We start from the raw sequence: 23851 nt of genomic DNA on the forward strand, positions 1-23851 counted from the left end.
CTGCTTCCAACATTTTGTTTGACAAAGAGAAACTATGTAGTAACCAATCGAATAAAACACGAGTACAAAGTGAAGTTTTCAAGGTATTTCGATGACAATCTCTCCTCCTTGAATCCTCATCAAACATCTCCGCACAGCAATAGATTCCCCCGCCCACCACGGTCCCACTTCTGTTCCCTTTAGTGATCCTGGTGCTTATGCGGCCAATAACCATTTCACGGGGCAAGGCAGTAAAGGTTGCCTTTGTTCGAACCACTATTGTTGTCACGCCGCTGCACCTGGGTAGAAAGATTGAGTTTGGAGACTGCACTGTGTCTGCAAGGACAAAGCCGGCACTTCCCTCGCTTCTCCTCTTCTATTTTTGAAAGTCGTTTTTTTCCTCTAATTCGCGGAACGCTCTCGAGCCGGCACAGGCATTTACTTCCAGCGCGTTCGTGAGGGAATGAAGGAGGCACTGCGAGGGGGGGGGGGGGCGCATTTCATTCAGACAGAAAAATAGAATATAGAGGAAATAAAGATATAGAAGGGAAATGCAGGAATTCAATCAATGTTGAATGTGCGTGTGTGTTGGTGTGTTTGCAGCAAGAAGATTCAAAGCCCACCAGTTGGTTTGTGCGTGTCTGCCGCATGTTGAGTTAAAGGTCTTTTTAAATGAATATGAAAATAGATCCAAGTCTCTCCTCAGCCATAATAACCTCATTAATACTCAAAATACTAAAACACACATACATGTCTTATCAATTCATGCAATATGCTAAAGTAAATTATCCTCGTGAGACCATTTTGCAGCTGAGAAAATTTGGCAAAGTCTAAGCAGCGTCCAAACCAACCTAGAGGGCTCTTTAGCACACGTTTGGCTCCTAGAGGGCTCTTTAGCACACGTTTTGGCTCCTAGAGGACACTTTAGCACACGTTTGGCTCCTAGAGGGCTCTTTAGCACATGTTTTGGCTCCTAGAGGACACTTTAGCACATGTTTTGGCTCCTAGAGGGGCTCTTTAGCACACGTTTGGCTCCTAGAGGGGCTCTTTAGCACATGTTTAGGCTCCTAGAGGACACTTTAGCACACGTTTGGCTCCTAGAGAGCTCTTTAGCACACGTTTGGCTCCTAGAGGACACTTTAGCACACGTTTGGCTCCTAGAGGGCTCTTTAGCACATGTTTTGGCTCCTAGAGGACACTTTAGCACATGTTTTGGCTCCTAGAGGGCTCTTTAGCACAGGTTTAGGCTCCTAGAGGACACTTTAGCACACGTTTGGCTCCTAGAGAGCTCTTGAGCACACGTTTGGCTCCTAGAGGACACTTTAGCGCATGTTTTGGCTCCTAGAGTGATCTTTAGCGCATGTTTTGGCTCCTAGAGTGGTCTTTAGCTCATGTTTTGGCTCCTAGAGTGATCTTTAGCGCATGTTTTGGCTCCTAGAGTGGTCTTTAGCTCATGTTTTGGCTCCTAGAGGGCTCTTTAGCACACGTTTTGGCTCTTAAAGGGCACTTTAGCACATGTTTTGCACACTGCTAAAAACAAGGTCCTATAAGACAAAGGTAATATGTTTAATGACCCTTTAATGTCATGAACATTTCTACGTTTTGCCAGAAATGCATCAAATAATTATGTTATGGGAGGAAGTCGTCTGCACTGTAGTTAGAAGTGGCTAAAGTGCAAGAAATGCTGCTCGCATGCATAACTAAAACGACCTGTAACCATAGCAACATAGACCGAGCTGACACAATGAAAAGGGGGGGATTGTGTTTGCTGCTCAGCCTCTCACGCCAACATCACAGCAGCGTGTGTATTCAAAGGTGACGTGGAGTGGCTGTAACAGGAAATACACATGTTGTAAATATATTTTAGGACAAACTGGCTCCTTTAAAGGGCGAGTCTGCTGTTATTCTATATTTTTGTTATTGTGAACAAACCCCAGGAAGGCCAGACGATCACTGGAACAATCTACTAACAGGTGTGTGTGTGTGTGTGTGTGTGTATGTGTGTGTATCATAGCCTGCTGTACTGGGGGGCATGTCCCTTTATTACCATGAACACACACACACACTGCAGTTTATTCTGACACGATCAAACACACACCTGCCGCCGATGACTTTCAAATGTGTTTTAACGAATGTAGAAGAGTCGTGCTGACACATTGTTGGCCATCAAGACAACTTTTCGTGTAACAACAATTAACAGTGGCTAACAGTGATTAGCTCGGGGCAGTACGGTGAAGGAATTCAAAGGTCTTTTTTAACCACTAATGCTGCTGAAAATAACAGCAAACCTCTGCAGCAGCATGAGAAGAGTCCCTACACACAAAACAAAGCACCAATGGGCTCCTTCCTTTGGGATTGACTTTGGTAATCCACTGTAATGGACTTTACTATGAGAGGAGCTGGTACAGGGGCCAGTAGGTAAGTCTTTAAAACACTCTTTTAATAAACTCTGGCTTCACTAACTACGCTGTTGCTGCTTTGTTTTGTGTGTAGGGACTCTTGTCATGCTGCTGCAGAGGTTTGCTGTTATTTTCAGCAGCATTAGTGGTTAAAAAAGACCTTTGAATGCCTTCACCGTGCTGCCCCGAGCTAATCACTGTTAGCCACGTTCGGCTGTTAACGACTGTTAGCGACTCCCTTGGATTTCTCTGTTAATAGTTGTTACACGAAAAAAACTGTCTCGGATTATTTGATGGGTGTTTTTGCCGTAAAAAGACCCTGGGATGATTTTACGCAGGACTATCCCTTTAAGGGTAAAAACCTTAAAGGGATAGTTCAGAAAGAAATTTGGTTGTACGAGGTGCTTATCCACCGTGTACAGTATTACACATTACTATACATATGATTATATTGTCTCTCTCTGTCCATCTGTCCGTCTTTTCTCTCTCTCTCTCTCCTTCTCTTCCTCTCTCCGGTGCAGACAGATGTGCGTCCTCCACAGAGCTGGGTCTGTCTGACGTTCCTGTCTGTTATAGTGAAGGTTTTCGTTGCCACCGTACTCTACGGGGGAATTGTTGGGTCTGTGTAAATCATAAATAAGTCATAGAGTGTGGTCTTTACCTACTCTGTAAAGTGTCCTGAGATCACTTTGGCTATGATTTGGCACTGTAAATAAAATTGAATTGAATAGTGTAGTTATAACCACTGCCAGTGCTCGGCGGCAGCAGCAGCAGCAGCAGCAGCAGCAGCAGCAGCAGCAGCGTTAGCGCCGTTACACGACAGACGAGGCTGCACACAGTTGTGTTGGGACCAGGTGTTACGCTGATAAGCTACAACTCTGTACAGCCCCCACATGAGAACCAGAATCTCTCACACTGTCTCTATTGACTGCGCCTTGCTCGACCAAAAAGGAAACAGTGAGTACGTGTGTGTGAGAGAGAAGGAGGGAGTGTGTGTGTGTGTGTATGTGTGAGCGGGCGCACAAAAAGCAGGAGGAGAGAAAGAGAGTGAGAGAGGGAGAGAGGGAGAGAGAGCATTGCATCTCACCAGGTGAGGTCAAAGGTCTGCATCTTTGACGCCGAGCTTGGACTGAGCATCTTAGCGCGACGGCGAGCGCTGGAAACGGTCACCATGACAACCCGACACAGCACAACCGCGTTGACCTGCAGGCAAGAGAGGACAACAGCATTAACACGGCCTCCTCCGGCAAACACGAGACATGTCGCTGCAGATCCACTTGGCCTCAAGCCCGCATGCAGAGGAGGGCACGTTTACCCTCCTCCGCAGGCCGCAGGAAATCACAGCACGCTAAACAATACTCCCTGCACCTGGCGTCTGAGGTGGAAGCGTAGAATATAGAGACAATATATAGAGGGGGAACGCAGGAGCTTAGTCTTGTGTTGGCAGCAGAGACTCAGACTTGAAGTGAATCCGATCATTGATCATGTATGATGTAAATCAGAATTAGAGTTAGAACAAGAATGCCTTTTTATCCCTAAACACATTCATTCATTCATTCATCTTCAGCCTCTTGTCCCTGTCGGGGTTGCGGGGGGCTGGAGCCGATCCCTGCTGACAACGGGTGAGAGGCGGGGTCCACCCTGGACAGAACGCCAGTCTATCACAGGACACATAGAGACGAACAGAGACAGACAACCATTCACACCTACGGGTGATTTAGAGTCATCAATGAACCGAACACCTGCACGTCTTTGGACTGTGGGAGGAAACCGGAGAACCCGGAAAAAACCCACGCAGACACGGGGAGAACATGCACACTCCACACAGAAGGACCCCAGCCGGGATTCAAACCAGGAACCCTCTTGCTGTGAGGCGACAGTGCTAACCACCACACCACCGTGTCTCCCTCCCTAAACACAGTACAATGATATTAAAGCAGCTCCTACTCAGAGCAGACATGCATGTACATGTATGCAGGTGTAGAAACAAACAAAAAATACACTGAAATTGAATAAAAAGTGCTAAAGACAAAACAAAGCTGCAATGTTCTGTGGTTCTGTATACGTATATATATATATATATTCCCACTCCCACTGTCAATCTGTACCGTGCCCAAGCACGTTTCACGGCTAAAGTCTGGTTCCTTTGACCAGTGTGAGCGCAACTGTACCGCGTCTAGGAGCGGCACGCTTGCCGTCCACGGCCCGTTTGGGAGAGGTGGGCTTTAGTAAAGCACGTTTGCACGTGTACAAGCACGAGCGTGCGCACGTGTACGAGCATGAGGCCTACGGCGGTTCTGAGGTCATTTCCTGTGCGCCTGTTGGGACATAGAAAAAAGAAGGAGGGACCATGCGCGGACATTTAAAACAATGGCGGTGAAAGGTTCACGTTGGTGTGATGCGAAGGTGGAGTGTTTACTGCAGATTTGGTCGATGAAAAGATTCAAAAACAGTCGACAAGACGCACAAAAACTCAGAGGTCTACGGAAAGATCTGGAAACAAAGCCACGCATCGCCATGACGTCATCAATGCGTGTGACGTGTTACGGCGTGATGACGTATAGGCAGCAAGAAGCATTCTTCGAGGCCCAGGTAGTGTGAGTACAAACGGGCCTGGAGGGGGGGACAAGGACCCTAAAGCACGGGGCACGGGACGGAGGCACAGTGGGAGGGCGCCCTATGCTGACCTCTTAAGGAGTTGCCATTGTTGTTTTTAACAAGAAGTCGCCTCTCGTGACTTTTCTTAACCCAACCATGTGGTTCTGTTGCCTACGTAGTTTTTAAACACGTGCATTTAGAAGAATGCTCCCTCCAGAGCTCGGCTGATGTTGACGACACACTGATTAACAAGAACCTGTAAAAAAGGCATTTCATATCTGCAGTAAACTGTCGACCTCTGCTGAAATATAGTTCTAAAGTAAAAAAGGGTTGAGAAATGTTTCTTTCTTTGTTGCTATTGTTCGTTTGTGACTGACACACGATAGAAATGTTCTTGTTTGCTTCTTTGCTTTTGTCTTGGTGCCGTGTTGCTGTGTGTTGCTCTGTTGCCGTGTTGCTGTGTGTTGCTGTGTTGCTGTGTGTTGCCCTGTTGCTGTGTGTTGCCGTGTGTTGCTGTGTTGCAGTGCTGCTGTGTGTTGCAGTGCTGCTGTGTGTTGCCCTGTTGCTGTGTGTTGCAGTGTTGCTGTGTGTTGCCCTGTTGCTGTGTGTTGCCGTGTGTTGCTGTGTTGCAGTGCTGCTGTGTGTTGCAGTGCTGCTGTGTGTTGCAGTGTTGCTGTGTGTTGCTGTTTGTTGCAGTGTTGCTGTGTGTTGCAGTGCTGCTGTGTGGTGCCGTGTTGCTGTGTGTTGCTCTGTTGCTGTGTGGTGCCGTGTTGCTGTGTGTTGCCGTGTTGCTGTGTGTTGCAGTGCTGCTGTGTGTTGCAGTGCTGCTGTGTGTTGCTGTGTGTTGCAGTGCTGCTGTGTGTTGCTCTGCTGCTGTGTGTTGCAGTGCTGCCGTGTGTTGCAGTGCTGCCGTGTGTTGCAGTGCTGCCGTGTGGTGCTGTGTTGCTGTGTGTTGCTCTGTTGCTGTGTGGTGCAGTGCTGCTGTGTGGTGCCGTGTTGCTGTGTGGTGCCGTGTTGCTGTGTGTTGCCCTGTTGCTGTGTGTTGCTCTGTTGCCGTGTGTTGCTGTGTTGCCGTGTTGCTGTGTGTTGCCCTGTTGCTGTGTGTTGCCCTGTTGCTGTGTGTTGCTGTGTTGCAGTGCTGCTGTGTGTTGCAGTGCTGCTGTGTGTTGCTGTGTGTTGCCGTGTTGCTGTGTGTTGCTCTGTTGCCGTGTGTTGCAGTGCTGCTGTGTGTTGCAGTGCTGCTGTGTGTTGCAGTGCTGCTGTGTGTTGCAGTGCTGCTGTGTGTTGCCCTGTTGCTGTGTGTTGCTCTGTTGCCGTGTGTTGCTGTGTTGCCGTGTGTTGCCGTGTTGCTGTGTGTTGCCCTGTTGCTGTGTGTTGCCCTGTTGCTGTGTGTTGCTGTGTTGCAGTGCTGCTGTGTGTTGCAGTGCTGCTGTGTGTTGCTGTGTGTTGCCGTGTTGCTGTGTGTTGCTCTGTTGCCGTGTGTTGCAGTGCTGCTGTGTGTTGCAGTGCTGCTGTGTGTTGCAGTGCTGCTGTGTGTTGCAGTGCTGCTGTGTGTTGCTGTGTGTTGCCGTGTTGCTGTGTGTTGCAGTGTTGCTGTGTGTTGCAGTGCTGCTGTGTGTTGCCCTGTTGCTGTGTGTTGCCCTGTTGCCGTGTGTTGCAGTGCTGCTGCGTGTTGCAGTGCTGCTGTGTGTTGCTGTGTGTTGCTGTGTGTTGCTCTGTCGTGTGCGTGTCCCGTCTGCTCCGGTGCTGCCGCCTGGACGTGCTGCACATGCCTCGCTTTATGTATTTTTACCTTTACTTGCATTAGTCTGACGCTGACTCTTGTTTGTCCTGCGTGCTTTTTGTATTTGATGCCTTGAACTCTATCATATTTACAGGATAAGTGGTTATGATTAACGTTTTATCAGAGAGTTTTGTTCTTATCTTATTTAATGTGTTGTTTTTTTAACCCTTCTTGTTATTTGCCTGTTGTTACATCTGGACACAGACTTCTGACTGAATCTGGTATATTTACAGAGATGCACTGTCCCTGTCAAATCAAATATAAATAAATAAATAAGCATATCTACTGTATGTGGTCTCTTCAGCCTTGAGCCCAGTGTGCAGAGTGTGTATAACCTACATTTAATATGAATTAAATACAGTTTATCCTCATTATTGTTCCTCCCTTTCACTGCAAACTAAACACATTTAAAATATGTTAAAGTCATTAAAAACACTTTCAAATTCAACATGAAACAATTTTCTAGATTTAAAGAGTTTTCAAAGGAAAAGGGTTTAAAAAGGTCCACAAATAAACTTCACACACACACACGCACGCACACACACACCCACACAAACGCACGACATGAAAACCATCACAAAAAGATGCAAAATGACTAAAAAAAGATGCAAAACCAGCACAAAAAGATGCAAAATGACTAAAAATAGATGCAAAACCACCACAAAAAGATGCAATTTGACTGTAAATAGATGCAAAACCACCACAAAATGACGACACACGCGCACACACACACACACACACACACACACACACACACACACACATACACACAGATTACATACCACCAAGACAAATATAACAGGTCCCACAAAGGCCCAGATGGTGTCAGTCTTCACATTGAGCCAGCAGTGATCATCTGCCTTGTACTTATCCACTGATACCGCCAGTGTTACGCCGACGATGAGAACGGGCAGTCCTGGAAAACAATACGACAAGAGAAAACAAAAGAATCAGCAGGTTTGAATACATATTTACTCTACGGTCTATTTAGTCTGACGGGGAACGTCGGGCACTTCGGCGCGGAGAGCACAGAGGAACACCTTCCTGTTGAGAATCTGTTTGTTCACACACAGTTCTTGGCGACATAACACTCGAAACACGAAAAGTAGCAGCTGCGGGATGTTTTTACAAACAACTGGGTTAAGGTTCCCGATAACGTGACACGACACGACGACACGTCCACCACACAATGTTTGAAGTGACAACAGGTCAGTCACTGTGAAGGAAATGTTAAAGGTTGATTGTGGAGAACGAGCAGAACAGCTCCATCTAGTGTCTCAAGATCGTCGTCACAACAAAAAAGAAGTCCAGCAGTGGGGTTGCCAGGTTGGTCAGACCCGGCCCAGTAGCTCCAGGAGACCGGAGTCTGTTTGAGCCTGTTTGAACCCGTCCCCTCCAGAAAATCACAGCATCAAAACAAGGATTAGAGGAGTTTGACTGACAGTTAGCGTTAGCCGTTAGCGTTAGCCGTTCCAGCTAAGTGCAGATAAAAGTGATGTTAGCATCAAGGAGCAGCGTAGCCATGTGGTCATGGTGCAAGTGCGGCTATTGAATTAGCATAAATGAGCTAACGCTAACATGGTGTGTTCCTAAACCATCTGCTTGTTCAGTCGTTCTAAGAGCAAACCATCTTGTCACTATGGCAACATCACCACACCGATGACCGCAGTCCATGTCCAGGTGACGGAGATAGCATGCTAATGATGCTAACCCTGACAACTAGCCTCCGAGGAGAAGTGAGGGTCAGAGGCTAGCTGTCCCTCAAGAAACCACGCCCCTAATTATTCATAAACTTTAACCTCCAGTGAAATAAAAACTAGCCCCCCCCCCCCTCAGTGTTGTCATGGAGATGTGAGCTAAACACACAGACTAGAATGTTCTTTTGTCCTTAAACAGGTTTAATGATGCTGTGTTAACGGCCTGTTTAACATGGGGCTCAATGAGAAACTGCTCTGTTATGAAACCTGCCCCTAGTGGACACTCAGAGAACTGACGCTGACGGAGCTTCCTGATTGGATCAAACAGGAAGTCGCTGTGGTGGGGGCTTGCGCACAACCTGTGTTTTGGTATAAATCATAAATCTGATACCTGAACATTTGGTAAATAGTACGTTTTACATGATGTGAATGATGTCATTTCAGCATTTCAGTGAACAGGTATTGATAATAATCCCCAGAGGGAATCAACCCGAAGTAGTGAGCACAAAGGATTCCAGTGACATCATCGGCCTTGTGAGAGGTTAAATACCTGGGTCTCACACCAGCTAGTTGGACCAGTCCCAGCCTGGTCCTGGTCCAGTCCCAGCCTGGCCCTGGTCCTGGTCCAGTCCCAGCATGGTCCTGGTCCAGTCCCAGCCTGGTCAGATGTGTACATGAACTGATGAAGCTCCTTGGATGAGAGGTGAAACGTCTTCCTAGACAAATAACCAAGTCCAGTTGCTTTGGACTGAAATTGCTTTGAGGAGCCGCTGCAGCTCGGTGAAGCTGTGTGCCTGTGCCCTCCTCTCCCTGTGTGTCCCCGCATGAACTCTCTCTATCAGGTCTGAGAGAGGGAACGCACGCATGCCCACTCCTCCAGCAGCTCAACCACGGACAATAAATCCCACTCTCTGTACATTTCTACACCTGTCAGGTCATCGGGGACGGCTGAACACACGTTAACTGCCGTCTCCTGTCGCTCAGAATGCTGATTTGACTAAAACACATTGCAAATGTGAGAACTTGTTTATGTGATTTCATTTAAATGATGCACAAAAAGCACGAGACGTTAGGTTAAGACGTAAGAGTTGAGCGGACACGTGCATATTTGCTATTAAAGTGAAAAATGTGAGAGCCACATTCCCCTGTAATAAGAATGAATGTTTGCATTCACAGCGTCTTTCAGGGACCCAAGGCACATGGAGCCAGACAAGAATACATAACAGAGTACTGCAGGAGGAATGTTTGCAGGGGATGACAGACTGAACTTGTCGAGTAGGTTTGTTCAGGAGTTCTTGTCCGTGGATGCGGCATCACAGCTGTCAAAGGGTGGAGCTGCGTCAAGACACAGTCAGCCCGACAACAACGCCGCTAAATATAGACGCAGTGGGAAGGATTCATAATTCTTAGGTGTGAATGGTCGTCTGTCTCTGTTCGTCTCTATGTGTCCTGTGATAGACTGGCGTCCTGTCCAGAGGGTTCCTGGTTTGAATCCCGGCTGGGGCCCTTCTGTGTGGAGTTTGCATGTTGTCCCCGTGCATGCGTGGGTTTTCTCCGGGTTCTCCGGTTTCCTCCCACAGTCCAAAGACGTGCAGGTGTTCGGTTCATTGATGACTCTAAATCACCCGTAGGTGTGAATGGTTGTCTGTCTCTGTTCGTCTCTATGTGTCCTGTGATAGACTGGCGTCCTGTCCAGGGTGGACCCTGCCTCACGCCCGATGTCAGCTGGGATCGGCTCCAGCCCCCCGCGACCCCGACCCGGGATAAGCGGATGTAGATGAGTGAATGAATGTGTGAAATAATAGCTCACGTTTGCACTTACTCATGACCTTTAGATACATAATTATCTTGGAGGTATCAGGTTCAGGGTTCTGGTTTAGTTTCTAAACTAGAACTTAAATTAGAGCTTAATTTGGTAATCTGGGGAAATCCTGAGGCATAGGAGCTGTTGTGATGATGCAGGATCATAGTTTGCAGCATCCTGAAGACGGAAAGCGTGGCTTCAGGACGAAAATCTATTTATTTTATTCCTTTATTCCCTTTTATGTCACGACAATGACCAAAAATCCTCTTGGGGAAAGCAAATTTTGTACGTTTTAAACACATAAATCTGATGCAAAATCTCATCACATCTCCTCTTCAGCCTCTTATCCTAAACTTCCCTTTCCCGGGCCACATTAACCAGCTCTAACTGGGGGATCCTGAGGCGTTCCCAGGCCAGTGTGGAGATCTAATCTCTCCACCTGGTCCTGGGTCTTCCCCGAGGGCTCCTCCCAGCTGGACGTGCCTGGAACACCTCCCTAAAGAGGCGCCCAGGGTTCATCATTACTAGATGATCCTGAACCACCTCAACTGGCTCCTTTCAAGGCAAAGGAGCAGCGGCTCTACTCCGAGTTCCTCACGGATGCTGAACTTCTCCCCCTCTCTCTAAGGGAGACTCCAGCCCCCCTCCTGAGGAAACACATTTCACACGCTTGGACCTGGACCTCGTTCTTTCGGCCATGAACAGCGCGTGCTAATGTGGCACCCAAGAGCATTCAACCCAACCTCCATCAAGCACATGAAATGGTTATAATGCAACATCATCAGGACCCCTTGGCTCCATGGTTGGTTTGCTTGGCACTAAGATGTAACTGCAGGTTTCAGAGTCCTCCATCACAGTCACATCCACAGTCTCTTGTCTTTTGTAAACTTTATCGACACCCTCTTCCGTGCATCCAAGCGTCCGTCCGTCCATCCCCTATATGTTCCCCTCTTAAATCCCCACACACACATGTTCCTATTACACTTCTGCTCTTACTACGAGCCTGACTCAGAAGCTGGAACTTCCCGATTACCAATTACAAGTGAATGCAGCATAACCGTTGGTGGCGATCTGGGCCGGCAGACCAACGGCTGTAAGTGGCGTCACTAACATGGAGACTTATTTATGTCTATGGAGGGGAATGTCTCCACAGACACACACATGTGAATACTCAGCAAAGACACAACAAGTGCTTTCATTCATTCTCCCGGATTTCTTTTCTTAGCTTTTCAGACATGGAAGCTAAGTCCCTCTCTATTATTCAGCTTTTGGAAACATTGTTCTAACAGTGATTTACTAGTTTTTAAATCATCAGTTAATTAGCAAACACATCGTTCTAATGTCTTTGAAAATCAAATCCATGCAGCCTCCGTCTATCGTACAGGTAACTAGGTCATACATCCAATCTGACCAAACACTGAGGGGAGATGAGCGTTTACCCCAGCCGATGATGTAGTAGAGCTTCATCCTGCGGTCCTCGCTGATGTTGACGGACACCACTTTGCTCCAGAGCAGCAGGCCCTCCACCAGCATCCAGGAGAAGGACGCCATGAAGAAAAGGTGGAGGAGCGCAGTCACCATAAAGCACGCCGCCTACAGGGTTAAAAATGCACAAAGACATCATTAGGATAGAAGTGGTTTTAGATGTTTGTTTGAGTCAGTAGGTCCTGAGGAATCAGCGTCCAAGACACAAAGAGTTAGACGGAAGATTTCATGACAACATCGACGAATCAGACGTGGGCGGAGAGTCGGAGGTCTGGCGCACGAATGCTAATATTTCTTATGAACAACCTCAATTTGTGCCTGAATGTTTGCACTGGAGGAGCTTTGAGTCACAACACAACATCAGATTCCTCCTGCGGAGACTTGGATCATTGTACATTTCAGGGAGACCCAGCCCTTATTAGTTTGTGAGACACCTCAGAGTGTTTGGCGTCATATTTGTGCCACATTTGTGAGATTTTGAGCACAGAAAAATATATTTTGCGAGCACAAAAATTATGTTTATTTTATTTCCTCTAGACTACTTTAAGTCTACACATTCCCCGTTCAGCGAATGGAGTTCTCCGTATCTTTTATTTCTTATTCCACCCAAATATAGGCGACTGTAAGGGCGCCCTCCTACTGTTCCTCCGTCCCGTGCCCCGTGCTTTAGGGTCCTTGTCCCCCCCTCCAGGCCCGTTTGTACTCACACTACCTGGGCCTCGGAGAATGCTTCTTGCTGCCTATACGTCATCACGGCGTAACACGTCACACCCATTGATGACGTCATGGCGATGCGTGGCTTTGTTTCCTGATCTTTCCGTAGACCTCTGAGTTTTTGTGCGTCTTGTCGACTGTTTTTGAATCTTTTCATCGACCAAATCTGCAGTAAACACTCCACCTCCGCATCACACCAACGTGAACCTTTCACCGGCATTGTTTTAAATGTCCGCGCATGGTCCCTCCTTTTTTTTCTACGTCCCAACAGGCGCACATAAATTACGTCAGAACCGCCGTAGGTGTCGTGCTCGTGCTCGTACACGTGCGCACGCTCGTGCTCGTACATGTGCGCACGCTCGTGCTCGTACATGTGCAAACACGCTTTACTAAAGCCCACCTCTCCCAAACGGGCCGTGGACGGCAAGCGTGCCGCTCCTAGACGTGGTACGGTTGCACTCACACTGGTCAAAGGAACCAGACTTTAGCCGTGGAACGTGCTCGGGCACGGGACGGAGGCACAGTGGGAGAAATGTGAGTCAAAGTGAATTTCGCTGCTGATGCGAACACATCACCGTCCAACCGAACTGTGTTTTGCAGTAATGTACGAGTGAAATCGCTGCATTTGAAGTACGGAACAGTGCGAGTCGTGTGGAAAGGATTTTGATTTGATTATATTGGGAACTTTCATATGTCACAAGTGGAGTCTCACCTCATTGGCAGATGCCCAGTCACTGCACATCAACAGCAGCTCAGCGATGCCCAGAGCAACGATCAGGTTCTTATGGACGGTGGTACGGTCTGATTTAGGGACACTACACAGGTACACACACACACACACACACACACACACACACACGCACACACACGCACAGCATTTACGTGAAGAACTCACAGTAGTTCTCAGGATTTTTCAAAAGTGTTTCACTGTGCCAATGCTTCTTTCTCTCTCTCTCTCTGCGTTTATTGATGTGGGTCTGGGAGGATTTTTTATGAAATGCTTTTCACCCTCCGCGCTTTCCAGAGTGCACTCTGCGATGTTTGTGACTCACCCCACAGCGATGAAGAGGATGAAGGTGAAGAGGAGGCCACACAGAGACACTCCACAGCCGATGAACGTCAGCACCTGCAGTGCTTTTTCGTTCTCCGGGCTCCTCTGACACACACACACACACACAAACACACAAACACACAGACATAACATAGAGCATGAGCTGTAAATAGCAGCACATACTTTATGGAAGTCTACACAAAAAAGCCACAGCGACGATTGGAGGAGTAATGGTACCTGGGCTTCGTAGATCTGCAGCAGCAATGCAAAGTTGGTGGTGTGGTTGCAGTGGCACACGGTGTACCCGTATTGTTTGGACACCACATCACAGCCTTTGGTATTCCACCACCCACCGGCCTCTGGACTAGTTAGACGCACACACAGCACATTTTTACATATCCACATAGACACACAGGAATGTCAAGAATGACAATATTCTACTATCTAAAGGTTTTCGCAACATTTATCACATTCTTCTGATGAGACGGGGGAGATAAGTGCGGTATCACAGAGGAATATGAGACCTCCAAATTGCCCACGCTTTTGCGAAAACATTCATCTGTACTCACATGAGATCAAAATCCCAGAAGGCGCACACTGGATCGTACACGGCACCGGTGGGATTCTGTCATAGGAACGGAACATAAAGTGAATATAATGTTTAATTAAGAAAGGAGAAAAACGTTGGATGGAAGTGAGAGAGTTTGCCGACCTGTACTCTGTGCCGGAGCTGGAATCGAACCGCTGTGCTAACGGGCTGGTCGTCTCCTAGCACCGTGGTGGAAATGACAGAAGAGCCGAGGACGGTACCCAAATACCTGGTTACGAACACAAATACATACATTAGAACAATGGACACAGAGAGCACTGGTTAGCACTGTCGCCTCACAGCGAGAGGGTTCCTGGTTTGAATCCCGGCTGGGGCCCTTCTGTGTGGAGTTTGCATGTTGTCCCCGTGTCTGCGTGGGTTTTCTCCGGGTTCTCCGGTTTCCTCCCACAGTCCAAAGACGTGCAGGTGTTCGGTTCATTGATGACTCTAAATCACCCGTAGGTGTGAATGGTTGTCTGTCTCTGTTCGTCTCTATGTGTCCTGTGATAGACTGGCGTCCTGTCCAGGGTGGACCCCGCCTCACGCCCGATGTCAGCTGGGATTACACCGTTGTATCCGCAATGAGATATCGATAATAACCTTTAAAATTAAAATTCCCCGTACAACTATTGCAAACAGTGCACATATTTGGACATAGGTGACTCGGCTGGGAACCGCAGGGTCGCAGGTTCGAGTCCCTGTGTGGACCATAAATGGACCGTGCACTGGTGGCTGGAGAGGTGCCAGTTCATCTCCTGGGCACTGCCGAGGTGCTGTTGAGCAAGGAACCGAACCCCCAACTGCTCTGGGCGCCGATCCATTGGCAGCCCCCTCGCTCTGACATCTCTCCATTAATTGCATGTATATTGTGGGTAGGTGGGGATCGAACCACCTATCTCTCGGATGGAGGACGACCCACTCTTCCTATGAGCCACAGTCACCCTGTCTGTGTGTGTGTGTGTGTGTGTGTGTGTGTGTGTCACCTGTATAATAATAATAGAGTGAAAAAATTGAATTGCGGGATTAATAAAGTATTAATTCTTAAATTCTAATGATTTTTGAACAGTTCGTGGTTCCTTTTATTCCTGTTTTACAAAAACAATAAAGACACGCATCAGCTGTTTGACATTAGTCATCAAAAACACAAACGCGGTGACAAAACCACTCGTCAGCTGCCGACATTTTGTTTTCAGCAGCCGTCAACATGTGTCACGTACGGTGAGAGGCGCGGTGACTGTGCAGTGGAAAGGGAGATGACAAGGAAACAAAAAGTGCTCATTTCCAGCTCCGCTTGTGCTCGTGTGTTACCTGTGGCTGCCGTCGGTGACGGTGGGAACCATGGTGATGTTCTCCTCGGGATTGAACAGAGGACGCAGAGAGCCGTACCACGTGTTCACCAACGTGAGCTTATGGAAGCCTGCGGATTCAACACAACAAGAGGCTTTTTTCTTTCTTTTTCAGCTCGCAAGAGACAAAAACACAGTACTGAGCAAAAATGCGGTTCGGTTATTTAGGACCACTTATTGTTCAAGATAAATGGTTGTTTCAAAAACCCGACAATGCGCCTCCATCTGCACTTCACTGCGAGACCTTGGGAGTGTAAGTAAGTGAATGCATGCTGCACATTCAAAAGTCGTTAACTTGCAAGACTTAGGTTAATAAAATGTGTCTTTTCTCTTTGCAAACACTCTGAAAGTGACTCCGTTAAGTGCGAGAGGAGGAAGATGATTGGTTCTCGCAGCGTTTTCCTACCGTTGTTATAGAGATCCTTTATCTTCTGATGTGGGACTGAAATGCAGTCGGAGCTCCTGTGTTTCTCCGTCTCAGGTCCACAGAAACTGGACCCTCTGGATCCTTCCTGAAGCTTCTGCTGCTGCACCTCCAACTCTGAACCAGACAGGAGAACAATGTCTTTAAGGGAGTGTGTGGGTGCCCCCCCACTGTGCGTCCGCCCCGTGCCCCGTGCTTTAGGGTCCTTGTCCCCCCCTCCAGGCCCGTTTGTACTCACACTACCTGGGCCTCAGCGAATGCTTCTTGCTGCCTATACGTCATCACGCCGTAACACGTCACATGCATTGATGACGTCATGGCGATGCGTGGCTTTGTTTCCAGATCTTTCCGTAGACCTCTGAGTTTTTGTGCGTCTTGTCGACTGTTTTTGAATCTTTTCATCGACCAAATCTGCAGTAAACACTCCACCTCCGCATCACACCAACGTGAACCTTTCGCCGCCATTGTTTTAAATGTCCGCGCATGGTCCCTCCTTCTTTTTTCTACGTCCCAACAGGCGCACAGGAAATGACCTCAGAACCACCGTAGGCCTCGTGCTCGTACACGTGCGCACGCTCGTGCTCGTACACGTGCGCACGCTCGTGCTCGTACACGTACACGTGCGCACGCTCGTGCTCGTACATGTGCAAACGTGCTTTACAAAAGCCCACCTCTCCCAAACGGGCCGTGGACGGCAAGCGTGCCGCTCCTAGACGTGGTACGGTTGCACTCACACTGGTCAAAGGAACCAGACTTTAGCAGTGAAACGTGCTGGGGCACGGTACGGAGGGACAGTGGGAGTGCGCCCTATATCCCCTGAAGTTATGTCATTAAGGAATTTATACATTTCAATTTCAGTTCATTTCCATTTTGATGACGTATGAACAAAACAAAAACAACCATACATATCCATTGAAATTAGGGATGCACCTATCCAACTCGGCCGATACCTGATACCGATCCGATAGCATTGTTGAATTATCAAACTGTACACCTCACCATGTGGAAGACACTAAAGGCATCAGGCTGGACACGATGATTAACTTTGTTATCCTATACGCAAAATTCTATATTTATTATTCTGTGCTGCACCCGAGCTGCGACCTGCGTTGTGCCCATGGACCTGCATGTCCGCATTGCATCACCACTGCGGGTTGCTCGGCCTGACTTGCGCCAAGGACTTGGACCCCGTTGAGACCTTTCTGCAGGTCTAGTTATTTTAATTTTTTTATTAATGTAGGCTCAAATTAGTTTTTAAAATGGTTCAGTCTGCATTTTGGGGACTCTATCGTCTGCCGGATGGTAAGAGCTCATACTCGGATCTTATCTCATCATCTCATCTCATCTTCAGCCTCTTATCTGGGGTCGGGTCTCAGGGGCAGCAGCTTTAGCAGGGGACCCCAAACTTCCCTTTCCCGGGCCACATTAACCAGCTCTAACTGGGGGATCCTGAGGCGTTCCCAGGCCAGTGTGGAGATCTAATCTCTCCACCTGGTCCTGGGTCTTCCCCGAGGCCTCCTCCCAGCTGGACGTGCCTGGAACACCTCCCTAGGGAGGCGCCCAGGGTTCATCCTTACCAGATGATCCTGAACCACCTCAACTGGCCCCTTTCAACGCAAAGGAGCAGCGGCTCTACTCCGAGTTCCTCACGGATGCTGAACTTCTCCCCCTCTCTCTAAGGGAGACTCCAGCCCCCCTCCTGAGGAAACACATTTCAGACGCTTGGACCTGGACCCGGTTCTTTGGGTCCTGACCCAGCTTTCATGACCACAGGTGAGGGTAGGAACCAGGAATGAGCGGTAGATCGAGAGCTTTGCCTTCCGGCTCAGCTCTCTTTTCGTCAGAACGGTGGGGTTCGGATCTTATCTATTATCTATTAATTGGTTGAAGGGAGAAGTTCTCAGTCCTCCCCTCTACCTTCATTGCAGACTGTACCAGACGAGTACGTTTAGATTTGAGCTGAGCAGAGAAAGTACAAACCACATCAATATACCTGACATTAATGATGAAGCTATTTGCATGATACCACTAAACAAAAGTGTGTACCTTAGAAATAAAGGGATGAGCGGTCTTTGATGCCTAACAGGCTGAGGATGGCAGTGTGTCATCAGAGAGTTTACAAAAAAGAAAATCCAATTTCCAAAGTGGCTGTTGGTACAATTATCTGTGCACGGAGTAAAAAGGGCTGGTGAGCCGACAGCTCTGAGGTGCAGCGATAATTTGGATTTGGAGTCAGAGAGCGTGTTGTTAACCCTGACATTCTGGCTTCTATTTGTTATAAAGGAATCAAAACACTACATGATAAAAGGATTTACATTCATCTGATTCATTTCCATCAGCAGATGAGGCTGTAATGTATTAAAAGCAGAACTTAAATCAATAAACAAAAGACGTGCATAGGCTTCAGGGACCTCGAGGTGCTTAAGAGCAAGGTGAGTGATGCTATTGATTGCATCAGCAGTACCCCGCCCCTGCCTATAAGCAAACTGTATTATTTTTTAATGCAATTCATGACAGCTGAAGTTAAAGCCTTCAGATTCTTGCGTAGGAGTCTGGGACAGTGCCAAAGGAGTGGCAGACCGGGGTGGTGGTTCCCCTGTTTAAAAAGGGGGACCAGAGGGTGTGAGCCAGTTACAGGGGTATCACACAACTCAGCCTCCCTGGTAAAGTCTACTCCAAGGTGCTGGAAAGGAGTTTGCCTATAGTTGAACCTCAGATTGAAGAGGAACAATGTGGATTCAGTCCTGGACGTGGACCACGACCAGCTCTTCACTCTCAAGGATCCTGGAGGGGGCCTGGGAGTATGCCCATCCAGTCTACATGTGCTTTGTGGGTCTGGAGAAGGCACATGACCGTGTTCCTCGGGAGATACTGTGGGATGTGCTGCGGGAGTATGGGGTGAGGGTGTCACTTCTCAGGGCCATCCAGTCTCTGCACACTTAAAGCGAGAGCTGTGCCCAGATCCTCATCAGTAAGTCGGATTCGTTCCCGGTGGGGCTACCCTCCGTCAGGGCTGCGCTTTTACACCAATCCTGGTTTTCATGGGCAGGATATCGTGGTGTAGTCGTTGTGGGGAGGGGTTGCAGTTTGGTGGGCTGGGACCTCAGCTCTGCTCTTTGCAGGTGATGTTGTCCTGATAGCATCATCGGTCAGTGACCTTCGGCACTTACTGGATCGGTTCGGAGCCCAGTGTGAATCAGCACCTCTAAATCTGAGGCCGTGGCTCTCAGCAGGAAACCGGTGGATTGTTACTCCAGGTAGGGAATGAGTCCTGACCCCAAGTGAAGGAGTTTAAGGACCTCAGGATCATGTTCACGAGTGAGGGGACGATGGAGCGTGAGTTTGGCCGGAGAATCGGAGCAGCGGGGGCGGAGCTGCAGTCGCTCTACCGCACCGTTGTGACGAAAAGAGAGCTGAGGAAGGCAAAGCTCTGGATCTACCGCTCAGTCCTGGTTCCTACCCTCACCTGTGGTCATGAAAGCTGGGTCAGGACCCAAAGAACCAGGTCGCGGGTACAAGCGTGTGAAATGTGTTTCCTCAGGAGGGGGGCTGGAGTCTCCCTTAGAGAGAGGGGGAGAAGTTCAGCATCCGTGAGGAACTCGGAGTAGAGCCGCTGCTCCTTTGCGTTGAAAGGAGCCAGTTGAGGTGGGTCAGGATCATCTAGTAAGGATGAACCCTGGGCGCCTCCCTAGGGAGGTGTTCCAGGCACGTCCAGCTGGGAGGAGGCCTCGGGGAAGACCCAGGACCAGGTGGAGAGATTAGATCTCCACACTGGCCTAGGAACGCCTCAGGATCCCCCAGTTAGAGCTGGTTAATGTGGCCTAGGGAGGTGTTCTAAGCACGATTTAAATTTCAATTATTCTGTGCTGGAAAATTGTCACCATGGCAATTTTAGCATATTTCTGCTGGGTTTTAAGAAGTCAGTACTTTATATAATCTCAGGAATCTGCTTGAAATTATTCTCACTTCAGCCTCACAATGCAGAGGGAAGGAGAACTGGACTCCTTACAAGAAAAAGTGAGGTTTTAGAAGTTCCCTGAACAAATGTGAGTGGCAATTGGTATGGTATGTCGGATCTGATAAAGTTTTACTCAAATTCTGCCTTTCTCAATACAAAACAACAACAAAACAAGTATAGGTTCAAAAATGACCTTGGAAATGAATTCATTTGATTTGAGTGTCAACCAGAACTCAACAGTGGAAGATTCATGAATGCAAAATTTATTGAAGCAATATACGAGGGGGTGCTTTAGAGTGATTATACATACAAGTTACCAACAAATGAGATAGATAATCAAGTTTGTATTTATATCGTGGGTGTGAAGTCACCATAGAATGTATAAATAATGGACGCAGCCTCTACGTCGAGGTCCGTTCTCTCAACTTGATCAAATCGTCCTCACCTATGGGAGTCAGTTCACTCGCCCCCTCCAGTCCTGAGACCAGTGACACCTCTGGACCCCCCAGCTCCACCTCCACATCATTGGTCATCGAGAACGGTAGGCTTCATAACCTGGGCCTCGCGGTACGATGAGACCATAGTCTGTATAAAAAAAAAAACAATGGACGTAGCGTCTCCGTCGAGGTCCGTTCTCTCAACTTCATCCAATCGTCCTCAGCTATGGGAGTCGCCATCTTGTCAGACTTTGACTCCGCCTCATTTCCTCTGACCAAAAAAGGGCATGTATGTGACGTTGAGGGGAGGGGCGTACGTCCATCTGGCTGACGTTTACCTCCGAGGAGAAGTGAGGGCCAGAGGCTAGCTGTCACTCAAGAGGCCACGCCCCTAATAATTCATAACCTTTAACCTCCAATCAGATAAAAACTAGCCCCTCCCACTCAGTGTTGCCATGGAGATATGAGCTAAACACACAGACTAGAATGTTCTTTTGTCCTTAAACAGGTTTAATGATGCTGTGTAAACGGTCTGTTTAACATGGGGCTCAATGAGAAACTACTCTGCTATGAAACCTGCCCCTAGTGGACACTCAGAGAACTGACGCTTTTGGAGCTTCCTGATTGGATCAAACAGGAAGTCTCTGTGGTGGGGGCTTGGAAGTCACATGTGGATGGTCTCTTTCTTTGCGTCCTTTTGAAGCAGAGGGCGACTGACCTTGTAAAAATCTCGCTAAATGTCAAAAGCTTTTGATCCTAAATTACAATTCAGTGGAAAGAAGTTCATTGATTGTGCAGCAAATCCGTTTGACAAATGGCATAAACCCCAAACCTGCTGTCACAAATGAGAATGAGCTTTATGTACTGTTTACTTCCATCATTTATACAAATTTTTGTGCCGTTAGCGTTAGCCGTTAGCGTTAGCCGTTCCAGCTAAGTGCAGATGAAAGTGATGTTAGCATCAAGGAGCAGCGTAGCCATGTGGGCTAGCGTTTGAATGGCGTTCCTCTCCTTTCTCTCAGTCCATGGAGTGAATGCTCGGCCTATAGTGACTCTGGTTGTTGCCCGTCTCCGCTCACTCAGCTGCTGGGACAAAGAACGCCCCCTTCACTGAGGCTCCCAAGCAGCTGCACGATTGGCTAACTCCATTTCACCCAGTGCCAGCCTACAGTAGCTGCACCCAACAACTGGCAACCTTTGCAACCAGCAACACCCAACGCTATTGGCTGCTACCATGGAAACACAACGGGACAGGAATTCATTGTTAAACCCGTCAAATTATTTTTTTCAAATCAGACTTAAATGTTGTTTTTTTTAAATGGAAAAGCAAAACTTTCATTCTGTTCCCCTAACAAAAACACCACGTGGGTGTATTTTTTTTTTTTTTTAAATATAGCTTTCAATAAAGATCCTCCATATTCAACCTCTAAGGTTTGCAGTTCATGTGTGAAAGGGGCATTGGTGAATAGAGCATATCTTTAAAGGTCAACTGTTCGTCTGGCATTTTCAGTGCAGAGCGTTTTAAAGGATCTTCATGGTGGACCCAGACCTGGTTCATGTGTCATCTGTTTGTACCAAAATGCCTTTGCTATATTTGTTTGACATTCTACAACTGTGTGTGTGTGTGTGTCTGTGTGTGTGTGTGTGATACTCACTGATGTTGGGTCTGTGAATGGTCAGGTGATCAGTCTCTGCCATCAAGCGGGGGCTCAGGCTGGTCACCATTCGGTCAATACTCTTGACCACGTCCATGGGGCCATTCACAACCTGAAACACACGGAGCACGGGCGACTCAGCCACAGCAACACTCACCCACTCTGCCCTGCTGAGCAGTCGCCGAAACTAAAGAGGTACATTTCAAAATAACCATTTAAATGCCACACAATGAGAAAATGCTTTCAGCGCCGGTAACTGTTAGCCAGAGTCTACACGCAGACCGGCTGAAGAGGGCACACAGCGCTCAATAGACTGGCCTATAATGATGCGTACAATCATGTTTCTGCCATTGTGTGTTTTGAAACCCCTCCTTCTGAGTTCAATATGCCCATCCAAGAGATGAGCCTTGGAGACAGAGTTGGGCGCGGAGCGAGAGAGGTTTATGGATGAGTACAGCCACAGTTTTTCAGAGTGCTGCCGTTCCATTGAGTCGGAGCTGAGGTGGCCTTGGAGCGCTGAGAGGCCTGGGGGGAAGGGAGCCAAGCGCTGAGGAAAACACTTGTCATAAGGCAACCTCATCAAGTTGCACACATCAATAGCGCCGAGGCAGGAGTGACAAAAAAAAGGACTTGGTAATAGGGTTTGGAGAGAACGCGATGTACCCACTGTGGGCTTGGTCAGAGCATGATTTCCTCTGTGAATTCTGTTATTCAGACATTCAGAATGTGAAAAGAATTGAAGCTTAAGCTACGTTTTAATCAAGATGTATGGAGGCTGCTATAGCATTTGTCAGCTGTCATCTACAGATGCACACTGCCCTCTAGAGAGCAGAGCAGAAATAGCATCTATGTATTTCTGTCTGTGTGTGTGTGTGTGTGTGTGTGTGTGTATATAGTACAGGGGTGTCCAAGTGATGCAGTAAAGGGGCGCTGTGGCTGCAGGTTTTCAATCCAACCAATCAAAAACACACCTGATCCAACATATCAACTGTGTGAAGACAATTCAGGTGATTGAAAGAGTCGAGTCAGGTGTGTTTTTGCTTGGTTGGAATGAAAACCTGCAGCCACAGCGACTCTTTACTGGATCACTTGGACACCCCTGATATAGTATATATAATATTATACATATGAATATATATATATTATACATTATACAACCAAAAGCTTAGAAGAAAGCATTCAAAATAGAAAGAAATCAAACAGTCTGTTGGTGATCCCAGCTGACATTAGGTGAGAAGCGTGAAACTCCCTGGACTAGATGCCAGACTATCACAGGGCTCACATACACACACAGACAGACACCCACTCACGCTCACGTTCACACCTTTGGGCAATTTATCGTCACTAATTCACCTGCATGTCTTTGGACTGTGGGAGGAAGCTGGAGAACGTGGAGAAAACCCACGCTGACACAGGGGGAACATGCAAACTCCTCACAGACGAACACCAATATCAAACATAGGAACTGAGAGATGATGTGAGATTATGGGGACCAAGAGTAATTTCAGTGTACAGAAGGAACAAATAGTTTTTGAGCCTCTTAGGTCGCACTCACACTGTCCATCCGTACCGTGCCGCAGGACGTTTCACAGCTAAAGTCTGGTTCCTTTGACCAGTGTGAGTGCAACCGTACCGCGTCTAGGACGGGCACGCTTGCCGTCCACGGCCCGTTTGGGAGAGGTGGGCTTTTGTAAAGCACGTTTGCACATGTACGAGCACGAGGCCTACGGCGGCTCTGAGGTCATTTCCTGTGCGCCTGTTGGGACATAGAAAAAAGAAGGAGGGACCATGCGCGGACATTTAAAACAATGGCGGTGAAAGGTTCACGTTGGTGTGATGCGGAGGTGGAGTGTTTACTGCAGATTTGGTCGATGAAAAGATTCAAAAACAGTCGACAAGACGCACAAAAACTCCGAGGTCTACGGAAAGATC

At 47.9% G+C, this 23851-nt stretch overlaps 1 protein-coding gene across 1 annotated transcript in view; it reads right to left on the reverse strand.

Moving 5' to 3' along the window:
* The window catches only part of adgrd2 (adhesion G protein-coupled receptor D2), a 48366-nt gene that overhangs the window by 11146 nt on the left and 13369 nt on the right, over nt 1–23851 (reverse strand). The window contains exons 8-18 of the mRNA XM_083912248.1: nt 21920–22031; nt 15852–15986; nt 15408–15516; nt 14223–14328; nt 14080–14135; nt 13748–13874; nt 13512–13615; nt 13172–13274; nt 11700–11853; nt 7542–7675; nt 3466–3581 (exon numbers count right to left, since the gene is read on the reverse strand). Coding sequence (XP_083768374.1) covers nt 3466–3581; nt 7542–7675; nt 11700–11853; nt 13172–13274; nt 13512–13615; nt 13748–13874; nt 14080–14135; nt 14223–14328; nt 15408–15516; nt 15852–15986; nt 21920–22031 — 1256 coding nt within the window. The remainder of the gene's footprint in view (nt 1–3465; nt 3582–7541; nt 7676–11699; nt 11854–13171; nt 13275–13511; nt 13616–13747; nt 13875–14079; nt 14136–14222; nt 14329–15407; nt 15517–15851; nt 15987–21919; nt 22032–23851) is intronic.

The sequence above is a fragment of the Echiichthys vipera genome, assembly GCF_963691815.1.
Source record: "Echiichthys vipera genome assembly, chromosome: 4".
Lineage (NCBI taxonomy): Eukaryota > Metazoa > Chordata > Actinopteri > Perciformes > Trachinidae > Echiichthys > Echiichthys vipera.